The 12,198-nt window shown below is 37.1% G+C and overlaps 1 protein-coding gene across 1 annotated transcript; it reads right to left on the bottom strand.

Annotated features, from left to right (window-relative positions):
- Positions 1-3,424: 3,424 nt before the first annotated feature.
- LOC136974569 (zinc finger MYM-type protein 5-like) lies at positions 3,425-8,670 on the bottom strand. The gene is made up of 2 exons (XM_067269484.1): positions 8,529-8,670; positions 3,425-4,443 (listed from the first exon to the last, which is right to left on the bottom strand). The coding sequence occupies exons 1-2, from the start codon at positions 8,668-8,670 to the stop codon at positions 3,425-3,427; spliced, it is 1,161 nt and encodes a 386-aa protein (XP_067125585.1).
- Positions 8,671-12,198: the final 3,528 nt, after the last annotated feature.

Raw genomic sequence — 12,198 nt, 5'->3', positions numbered from 1 at the left:
TTAGTTACCTTACTCCTCCGAAACGGCTTTACCGATTTTTACCAAATTTCATATGCATATTCAGTAGGTCTGAGAATCGGCTACTATCTATTTTTCATACCCCTACACCATTTCCCCCCTTTCAAAAATATATTTATATATGGATTAAGGCTTTTATGTCCAACAGATGGCGCTAACTTCCGACGACCTAAGTTTGCTTTTTTGTGCGGCATTATGCTTTTCTGTGAGAATGGACTGAAGCAGATCATTTTCTATCTATCTATATAAATAAAATATAACGTTCGTTTCTTCCTACCGATTCCTTTGAAATTTTGACACAACGTTGCATTCGAATACGCACGTGTTTTTATATAATATACATGTCGAAATTCCCCCCAGTGGGGGGAGATGGACGGGATTAAGGCTTACCGTGAAGAACTCGGCTTCTATTATACTATTTTACATGCGGTTTTTTGCGTTTTAATAGGGTACGTCAAGAGAATGTACACTAAGAAGGGATTTTTTGAAATTCCCTCCACGGGGGAAGTGTTATACATTTATAATAGATACATTTTGAGCCACAACAACGCGTGGCCGGGTCAGCTAGTTTAAATATAATATTTTACCCATGAGAGGTAAATTGAATAATGAAAAAAAATAATTTAAATAAAAGCCAAGATAGTTTTAAAAAAGTAAGTATATAAATACATGATACCTCGGATTTCGTCGATAATCCGTCCGAAAACAATCGGCGAAATTCTAAACCAATGAAAACCGAGGCAATTATTTCCATACGAATCAATGTAAATCCAATTAATTTGTTCTAACACTCCAAAATACATACCAAAAACACATTTTATAGAGAATTAATATAGCGTTAAATACTAAAAGAAATAAGAAATTAATATAAAAAACTAATTAACATTAAGATAAAAGCAATGGAATTGTTCGGCTAGACACGCGGAGTCTTATCTTGTAGAAGCTAGTTGGACACGAGCTTCTAGCCCAGTGATTCTCAAAGTGGGGGTCGCGACCCTCAAGGGGGTCGTGAAAAATATTAGGGGAGTCGCTGAAAAATTGATTCTAGATCAATTTTTTTCAAATATTTTATAAATTTACTATGGATTCATGTTTAGAAATAATATAAATAAAAACTATATAAAATAATTTCTACTTAAATAAATTGCACATATAAATAATAAAAAGAATATAAATATTTAAATACGAGCCTAACCCCCTCCCTCCATGACGGCCGGATGGCCGAGCGGTAAAGGTGGCAGCCTACCGCTCTGGGGGACCCGGGATCGAATCCGAACGGGTCGAATAATCCCCAGGAATTTTTCGGGGGGTGGTCCGTTCGGATATGTCGGGCCCCGTCCCTCACCACCCGGTCGCCCCATTGTGGGCCTGGCCGAACTCATAATGGGCCTACTAAAAGAGGCCCTCTTAGTGCCCACAGGGCGGAAAGAGTTAAAAAAAAAAAAAAAAAAAAAAAAAAACCCCCCTCCCTCCGGGATGTTTTTCGACACATACTCATTCTTCGGGGGTCCTTTGAAATTTTTAAGTGCAAAAGGGGGGTCGCGGTCCAAAAAGTTTGAGAAACACTGTTCTAGCCTATATCGCCCCGTGGTAAAGTGTGACGTAATTGTCATGTAACAGTAGTTGTATGCGTTTATGATGGTCGTATCCAGGGAATAATGCCTTCTGGGAATTCGGTTTAATGGTTACTGGCCCCTATTCAGGCGTTACAGACGTGGAGATAACCCGGAAAATTTCACGTGGCCAGCCCGCCCTGGCAAAGTGCGAACCCACGACTGAACTCCCAGTGTTCAGGAAACGGAACCGTTGGCCAATGGTGGGCCGTCACGGGGTAATATTCACACAACGAGAAATAACGCCACACTGCGCCGGAAAACGCGTGGGTCGCCCTTTGTTTTCGCAAAATTAGCAGCGAGGTCACTCCAGCACGCCGACGAAATCCGAGGCAATCGACGAAAACAAAGACAAATTTTTCGCAAAAAAATCGACGATAACCGAAGTCAACAAAAACCGAAGTATTTAAATAAACTTTATTTAAAAATTCTGTTTTCTAGTCTTTAATTCAGCAAAATAATCAATTATTTCATCATAATTAATATTACCCAAAGAATTTTGTTCGATGTATAAAACAGCTAAAGAATTTAATTTTGATTCATTCAGTGAGTTTCGTACATAATTTTTTACTCGTTTTAATACTGAGAATAACCTTTCACCAGATGCATCTGATATAAGCAAAGTTAAATATATTCGTAATAATATCTCTGTATTTGGAAATGTTGATACTATTTTTGTGCTCTTTATAAATTGCAGCATATCAGATGGCAACGTTAAATTTTGACTTTTGCAAATTAATTTAAATTGCAACAATTCCTCGTCCAATTCTTCAGTATCAATGTCGCCACTGTACCAATTTTTTAGCAATGCGGTATTAATTGATACGTCTTCGTCGGCAGCTATGTTTGTACGAAGAGTTTTAAAAATTTTCATCAATATCTTCGTAACTTTTGCTTCTAACTTTTAATTGAAGAGATATTTTATCACAAATTACGTAGAAACAATTTCGCTTAAACATTTCTTGGCTCTGACAAAAACTTACATTTCCCTCGTCATTATAAGCATCATCAAAGAAACGTTTTCTTTTTTGGGACCTTTTTCTAAAATCACAATACACTTATTTCTGACGTGCTTAATGCCTCTGCTTCTATTTCCAGAAACGAACTTCTTAAACTATTAACAAATTGTCAAAAATATTTACTGCAAAATGCTTGCATTTATTCTGGAAAAAATTTTATCCCAAATAACTGTTAACAAAATGAATTCTAAAGTATTCATTTTGTTTGCCATTTTTCGTGATTCTTCTTTAACAGAACATTTCTGAGATTCGTCTAAAGATATTTCAAGAAGAGCACTTTTTATTTGGTCAAACCCAGCGCGAATTGCTTTAACTGCATCAGCTCTACAAGACCATCTCGTAGTACATAACTTTTTTACTGTAAAATGTTTATTATTTGCGGCAAAAGTTTTTTCTAAAATGTTCCACCTATACGTAGAAGCCAAAAAAAGGTATAAATAATTTCCAGTAAATTAAAATATGTTATTGCCTGCAAGAATGATTCACTAGCACTATTTATTACCAGATTTAATAAATGCGAAGCACAAGGAACGTAATGGGCTGTTTCACTGTCTTTTAATGCGGTTTTGGAGCCCATTGTATTTGCCGGACATATTTGCTGCATTATCGTAGCTTTGTCCTTTACAATTGCTAATATCAAGTCCTAATTTTGCAATATTATGTAAAAGTTCATTTTCTGATGATTCCCCCCGAGAGAGAATAAATGGAAATAAATCCAAAAAATCTCTCGATTGGGGTTCCATCTTCTGATAAATAGCGCAATATAAAAGTTAATTAGTGTAAATGTGTTATATCAGGAGTAGAGTCAATTATTATAGAAAAATATTTGGCAGCTTTAACTTCTGACATTTTCTTGTTCAATATTTCAATAAATTCATCACAAATAGTCGAAGAAAGATAACTCACGTTGTCTTTTCCAGCTGATCCATATTGTTTTATATGCGATGCTGAAAACTCATTAAATTCTACCAAATATTCAAGAGTTCCAATGTAATTCCCGCTTTGACATTCAGAAAAGAGTTCATTAGAGCCACGAAATGCAAGAGAATTTTTAGCTAAAAATTTTATTGTTGCTACTACCCGCAGCAGTACTTTTCTCCAGTATTTTTTTTCTAAATACTCTTTTTCAACTATAGTATCTACACGTCCCTCAACTGAATTTTTTCCTATCAAAATTTCAATAGAATGCCTATGGTCAGTAGAACGTTCGTGTTTTTTTACTCTTACATTTACATTTTTCCAGCCCGAGTAGCCTTCCGTAAAAGCGGTTCTTCTGATCGCAAATATCTTGCAAACATGGCAGTTCATTGCTTTACTTCTTGGGCTATACACTAACCATTCTCGCTCAATTTTTTCACCGTTTGCCTTGTTACGAGTAAAAATATTTTTCTTTAATGTCCGAGTTACAGTTTTTCCACCTTCTGCCACTACTTTTTTAGCGGTGTGCACAAGAGAAATATTTGACGATGGTTTATTTTTAAGCAAATAATGTTGCGTGTCTGTCGTTAAATTTAAAGGCCATAATGAAATGTCCAAATTGTCAAAAATTAAAATATCATTAACGATGTTGGATCTACCTTCTACATTTTGTATTTCTACTTCATTAATTGCATTTTCGTTTTTCTTCTCAACCTCTGGTATGTTTTTGTCTTCTATATTTTTCATTTCAACTACTTCAATTATATTTTCATTGTTTTCTGTCTTCTCTATTTGTACTTCTTGATTTTCACTGTTTCCAGAATATTCACCAACGTCCTTTTCTTCAGGCTCAACTTCCACATTGATATAGTCTACTTTTGTATGAATAACATATTTTAGCAGAGCATTTCTGTTTATTTGCTTCTTCTTCCAACTTCTTCATGCACTTTCTTTTCTCAGAACCCGAAGCGTGATGATAATTCATTTTCTCTAATATATTAAAATTTATAATTTAACAAGCTCAAATAATCAAAATTATAAAATTACAGTAGGACCCCCCTATAATACGGGCTCATATAATACGGATTCGTATGACACGGTAAAAGAATGAGTCAGATTGTCATGGCCGACTCGTGTCTCAACAGGATTGGTCGAATCTGGACCAATAGTGGACATTGCACAAACCATTGAGTTTAAACAAGCAGCGGACCTACTAAAAAACATTTATTATTCAACAGCTATAAAAAGTATATTTCTATTAATGACGTCTCCAAAGTTCAGCGAATTTTTCGCAGAAAGAATAACTTATCGGGAAACACGCGTCCGCCGTTCAATGAGCCGCTCCGCGACGAAAACAAGCTTAAGCATGGCGTGTTCGAACGATACGAACTCGGTAAGTATTCCTACAATTTTTTGTTTATAGCATAATTTATATGGATTATTCCTAAAAAATTATACATGTCTTGGAAATGTTCGAGTCAAATTAGTCTAGAATCGATTAATTTTATGGAAGAAAACCTTTCAAACAGCCGTACCGGCTAAAGTGCACGAGTGCCCGGCTCATGTATTTGTAAAATCTAAGTGACTTGTACAACACGGAGTTCATATAACACGAAACATATCTACCGTGTTATACGGTTGTCTACTCTATTATAATAATGGTAAATGACCTACTTCTGAACCTCGACATGCCTTACAGTAGAAAAGTAAAGAATTCAAAATTCACACTTGCAACGAACTTCACACTGTTAAACACTAGGGGCGCCCCTAGCTACTATTTAAATTAACGATATAAATATTATTGTCACAGAATGACACTGCTGCTACTACATTTACAGACATTGCCAAAAACATCCACAATGGCACCCCAGCGATGATTTTCAGCTTTTATTCAGTATAATTGAGTATATTATTATTTATAAATGCCCACTAGGAGTGTCCCGGGCGGCTAGTTTAACAACATTTCACAGGATGTTAAGAATACATATAGTTAATATTATTCTTATCGCTATAAAAAAATTCAAAATTATCGGAAGAATTACTTTCAATAAGAAGAAACATAAGAACATATTTTCTTTAGATTTTAGAATTTATAATAACGATATAAAAAGCAATATGTTTTTATTTGTTTATTATGTACAGTTGTCCAACAGAAAAGTAAACTATCTTATTTACAAATCTTTTCAAAATACAGTAGACAGTTTGACCGGGCCCTTCAAAAAACCGGGCCCTAGACATTTGCCTCATTTGTCTATTCGATGATCCAGCCCTGCCTGTGGGCACTAAGAGGGCCTCTTTTAGAAGGCCCATTATGGGTTCGGCCAGGCCCACAATGGGGCGACCGAGTGGTGAGGGACGGGGCCCGACATATCCGAACGGACCACCCCGCGAAAAATTCCTGAGGATTATTCGACCCGTTCGGATTCGATCCCGGGTCCCCCAGAGCGGTAGGCTGCCACCTTGACCGCTCAGCCATCCGGCCACGCCTCAACCTCACTATTAACGCGTAATACGGTATTTTTAATTGTGATTGTTAATTAATTATTGATTGCAAATAAATTGTCGGTTGCTTTAATAAACATATTTCTCTTAATAACGAAAAACAATAGTATGCTTTCGCTAACTTCTAGAACGTAACCCCATGTTTTGCATTAGTCCTTTGTTTCGTATACCACGGATTCGCATAACACGACACTTTTTTGGAACGTAACGTAGGGGAAGGTGGGGCAAGATGAGGACGTTAAGGTTTGAAAAGTCAAAAGATGGCAACCACTTTAATGAGAACAATAATTTTGGGTATACTATAGATTACTCCCTGTGGAATTTCGTGTGTTTGGGTATATATCTGAACTCAAAGGACCGAGACGAGTTCAACGATACTCTACTTTTTGACCGGAGACGAAAAATAAAAAAGTTATCATACTTTTTTCGGCGATCGCGCGATGATAGGGAGTCGCGTCGCTCTCCGCTAAGTCGGCCTCGCTATCTCGATCGGGAGTCCCGTCGCTTGCCGTTAAAATTGCCTTTAGTAGACGTTTTCCCCTTTTTTTACTTTGTTCAAGAACTACCGTGAATCGATCACTAGTTTAGCACATGGCGGCGTGTGGTGGCGCCCATACGAGAGGTCAGTCGGGCCGCCATGTTCGCTGCCATAAGTAACATTAACGGAAATGGCGATCGCGCGATGATCCGAAGTCGCGTCGCTCTATCCGCTCTCGTATCGCGTGTTTAACCCTACTGGAGATGACCGTAATTCGACGTCATGGTTTGCAGACTTTACCGTAAGATGGCAGTACTAGCAACTACGGTGCCGTCTTCATGAGAGCATTAAAAAAGTATGGTAACTTAAAAAGTGTGATAACTTTTTTATTTTTCGTCTCCGGTCCAAAATAGGGTACCGTTAAACTCGTCTCGGTCCCCTGAGTTCAAATATATAATCAAAGTCCTGAAATTCCATAGGGAGTAATCTATAGTACACCCATAATTTTTTTTATTCTCAGTAACTACAACGTTTGGTAATATATAATACAAAATTTAATTTTTGAAAAACGTTTTTAAAAACAAGAAAATTTAATATTTTAAAATTATATGTAAATGCCCATCTCGCTCCACCCATGGGGTAAGATGGGGATATTATTTTTATATATAAGAAGGACAAATGAAAATGGTTAAACTGTCGTTTTCTTCAATATTGGCACAAGAACAGTGTGCCCATTTATCACAACGACTACATTTATTATTATTTTTCGAATAAATAAATATAAAAGTTTGAACTTACTCATGTTTGCCAGACGATACTGTCACTTCGCGCATGCTCAGTTTCGCTATTTTGTAAGCAGACGATATTTTTTTTTGTGGAAAAAATTTTTATTTCGATTGTTATCTCACATTTTATTTCTTGTTAAGATAGTATTTAAATTTAAAAAATGTTTTCATAAATAAAATAAAACGTAAAAACATAAATAATAAAGTAATACAGTATACTGTATACTGTATAAATTTATTACAGTAAAATATGATTTAAAAATGGAATACAGTCAAACCTGTTTTTATGCGGGGGATAGGGACCGCATTAAAAAAAACGCATAAAAAAAATCGCACGAAACTTCACGAGGGCTATAAAAAATAGTTTTCGCAACACAATCAAAAAATATTTTTTTAATGCGGTTAATAGGGACCGCATAAAAAAAGTCTCATAGAAAATAACTCAAAACCGTACGAAATAGAATTTATTGACAACAGATGTCAGCACTTGACTGCATCGTCTGGTCTATCGTCTGTTTTACATATTTTTGTCCAGGTGGTGTTTTGTTGGCTTAAAAAGTAAATTATTTCATTTTTCGCATATTCATGCAATAATATTACTATAATAAGTGCACTTATGCTATAATAAGTTTATTTAGCTATAATAAGTCAACGTGAGACATGACGAATCGCACGAGACTAGTCGCCAACTATACCGCACAAATAAAAACTCGCACAAAAAAAACCGCACAAATTAAAAATTCGCATAAAAAAAATCGCACAAATAAAAATCGCACATAAAAAGAGCGCATAAAAACAGGTTTGACTGTATTTCATTTTCTATAAAAAGATCATTTTTAAAATTATTATTTTATATATTCGAAAAGGTGATATAGAATTATCAATGACAACGAATTTAAAACTAGTTCACTGCACTATATTGCGGTGCCTGTAGCCAGCAGCAGAGTTCATGGCCAATCTTGAGCATGTTTGCTCCCACCATCTTGCTCCAACGTGCACTTTTCATACTGACTGCAAACACGGGTCAACTTTATTTCAAAACTAAACAATTTCAGTCTTAAAGGTTACTTCGAATACCATAACATCTTAATCTAAAAGGTAATGTAAACGTTGACAATAATATTTATTTTGCAGAAACTTTGTAGCGGGCGTAAAATTAGATGAAGTATTGCTGAAACATTGAAAACTGTCTTACTTCCAAACAAGAAGAGCGATTCGGACGTTCTCTCGTCCCGTGATTTCTTTTGAGGTTGACATTTAGTTCCCCAAATAACATCTAGATGAAAGCACGTTAACCACGAATAAACAGACGTCTCAGTCTTATCCCATGGCCTCATCTTGCACCACCTTCTCCTATATAAAAGGATATGTATACAGGTATCCCTTGATTAATGCAGTTAATTAATCCCTCGATTCTACCGCGTATATCAAAATCGCATTAATCAAATAGTGGTACCTCGGTCCTGGACCGAACAATTACGACCCGCTAGAACAAATTTGCGGTTAATAAATATTTTTATTTTCCGTTTGTTATCAGTAAAAAAGTTTTCTGTGATAAAAATAAGTAACTAATGTAAAAATAAAATGAAATATTAGAGAATTAAGAAAAAGGCAACCCAACGACAAACAGTCAGCATGTGCCCCAATGTACCGGTACGGGCGCCCCTGACACCAGCATCTTTCTTTCTTGAAAACACTCTGTGCCACCAACCACCAACTGTGATGACCACCAACTCTGTGCAGAGATTCCTGGAGTCTCTTTGACACTGGACTGAACTTCTACGAGGGGTTAATCCTTCTCTACAAATCTTCACGAACAGCTCAAAGTGTGGTACTAAGGTAGGGTCTTCCTTCCTCTTTAGAGACTGCAACACAAACAAATATCTCTATTACGCTAACTATCGTCTGGCGAGTTTCTGTACCATTACTCAAGCCGAACTATTTGCGATTTATCAGGCAATGATCTACGTTAACAAAACGAAAATCGGTAATCAATACATTAGGATTTGCACCGATAACCAGATCGCCATTAAACGCTTGAACAATCAAGGTTGCCCTCTATCAAGATCCATCAGTAAAGAGATCTATAACAGTCGAAACAACTACGTGGCGCTGTCCTGGGTCCGCGGACATTCGGGGATTGAGGGCAACGAAAAAGCTGATACCCTTGCAAAACAGGCCGCAATCTTGTCTGCTGTTGTCAGCTACAATGAAGTTCCCGACTCTTCAATAAACTCCACCATTCATTACATGGCCATCCTACTTTTGCAAAGGGAATGGGAGATAAGTGATATAGGATGTACTACATACTTCTACTTCCCAGATGTCCAACGCAGACTGAACACCAAATTTTCGTCTCACCCAGATCTTCACAGGACACGGAAATTTCAACCAATACCTGCATCGTTATCGCCGCTAGAACAGTCCAAACTGTGACTGCGATGGCATATCAACACAGAATCCTGAACACCTCATCTTTTACTGCTCCCAATTCGAAAATAAACGAACTGATCTTGAACGGACTGTTATGTTACAAGGGTTTAATTGGCCCTGCCAACTGGAGACATTAGTCAGCGATCTTGATATCTTCGAAACCTTCATGAAGTCATCTCTATTACTGGAGACTTGGAGCCTTAAAATCAGTTTAGAAATTAAGTGGCTCTCCATTCTCTTTTATCTACAAGTGTCTCCTGTGATGTACTCACCTCGCGCGTATTATTGTAATGGAACATTATCTTCAATACTATGTAAAATGCAGTTATACAATAATTAAGAAATCTGCAATGTTCTGTTCTGTAATGATTATCCACGCGTGCATTACTATGTGTACAAATATGTTCCGGTTTGTTGTACTGTTAAGTTATCGTTAAATGTCTACGTGCAGCTAATATGTGTTTTTGCTTTAAAGTAATAATGTATACCCACTTTTGCTGTATCATGAGCATATCATTGTATATATTCTGTCTGCATTTTATATATATAGTGTTACTGTAGCTATTTTATTTTAATAAAAGTGATGCAGGAGCTCATAAACTCTCTTTTCACCAACTTTCCTTTCTCACGTTTTTGCTCCCCCTCCAATTCTACATGCCCCTTTCTAATTCGCTTCTCTCGCTAGGCAATACCAATAAGTAGTCCTAGTTTCCCACCCCTATACTGCAAAAGGTATATGCAAAAAGTCTCTTAGACACATTTTGCATGACGATGATGACTTAACTATCATCCGGTTGCAGTTGCAACTTATGCGGATGGAACTTTAAATCTAGTGTATTCTTTGAACATGAGTGATGAGCACCTGTAGAGACACTGCATGACGTCGAGCTAAATGCTGTGGACTCCTTATACAGCAGCTCGAACAGCCTCGTTATTGTTTGGTATACGAGCGATTCGCTGTTTCACTGCAGGTTTCTTTTTCAGAGCCGAACCTGTCTCTTCAAAATTACCGGTTTATGTGTTAATTGCATGTGCTAATGGAACACGTCCATGTCGTCTTATATTGAAATGCCGACAAAATTCTCTATGCGCAGCCTCCATACTGCGATTCTTGTAATATGCTTTGACCGCAAAGGTCCGATGAACACCACTCTACTGTTCCGTGATTACTGAGGTTATAGACGTACTGCGAAATTTTGTTTCGGCGACCGTTTGTTGCTCAGCCGAATTCCATTGCAGTAGGCTATACGGGAGTGCATACACTATGGCGACAAACGTTTTTGTACCCTATGTGTTTATATGAGAGTACGCACATAGTGGTTTTCGTCGTCGTGCCGAGTGTTGCAGTGCAGCTGACGTTCAAGGCTTGAGCCCCATGTGCCATGAAAAACTATTTTATAGACGGACCCACTAGACATGTTAATTCGCCAAACTACGTCTAAAAAATTTTAGAGGATAAGTTCATAGCTCCGTATAAGCGAAGAGCTACGAATTTATCCTATACACGTAATTTTTTTATTATTTTTTTTTTCATTTTCCTTTTAATGGGCAGGCTATTAATACTAGATTTACGGTACCCAATAAGTCCTTTTTCTTTTCTGTTTTCTGCGGCGTATCTCCTAAGCACAGATCGCTGACAAAACAGCGATGTTTTGTCTCAATATGCTTAGGAAATGAAACAAAACGTTTTGTCGCTCAGTGTGCCTAGGCAAGCAGCAAAACATCGCAGAGACAAAATATCGCAGTGTATCTATAGCCTAAATGGTAAGATGTTAACAGGGTAGAGGTAGATAGTTCCGGGTCGGAACTACCAACGCGTTCTCCATTTTGTACATTTATGAATACAGCTTTTCACAAAACTGAGCCCGAGTGGAGTGGATAAAACCACTGAACACTGGTAGTTGGTCGTAAATTCGCGCCTATCTAACGAGCTGGCAACGTAGAGTTTTCCGGGTTTTCTTTACGTTTGTAACACCTAAATAGGGGTCAGTTTTTCATAGTCATCCTGAAAAACTTTGCTCTCGACAGATCGCCAGGTGTCGTGTTGCCATAAGCAAATATTGATAAATCAAACCATACCACACTCATAGATTTGCTGAAGCTGGCGTTTCATTTTCTTCCAGAAATACTGGAGGGGTGACAAATCTGGAGACCAGGAAGGTTATAAGTAGTCTTTTAAGGACGATATATCCGGACAGATCTTTTTGTCACCCGAATAGGCGGAGTTTAGATTTCACACGACCGGACAAGCAAGATACCGACGCTTTGCAAGTTTCGTTTGTAGGTCTATATTATTTACTGCTTGTATTTTGTATTATATTAGTTTCATACCATAAAATTTATGATAACAGCACTAAGCTACAATAACTACATGACGAAGAATTGTATTTTCTTGGTTATAAAGTACAGTAACAGTAAAAAAAAAATGTCAA

This window comes from Centruroides vittatus, unplaced genomic scaffold (genome assembly GCF_030686945.1).
Source record: "Centruroides vittatus isolate TY-2023 unplaced genomic scaffold, ASM3068694v2 contig_350, whole genome shotgun sequence".
NCBI lineage: Eukaryota > Metazoa > Arthropoda > Arachnida > Scorpiones > Buthidae > Centruroides > Centruroides vittatus.
Note: the sequence above shows the minus strand (reverse complement) of the source record. Positions and strands in the feature narration are given on the sequence as shown.

What these genes read in the sequence shown, in the direction of transcription:
- LOC136974569 (XM_067269484.1), bottom strand. Translation starts at nt 8,670, where the DNA reads ATGAGGCCATGGGATAAGACTGAGACGTCTGTTTATTCGTGGTTAACG. An exon ending in ATCGCTCTTCTTGTTTGGAA is followed by an intron (nt 4,444 to 8,528) that starts GTAAGACAGTTT and finishes TTCATACAAAAG; the next exon opens with TAGACTATATCAATGTGGAA.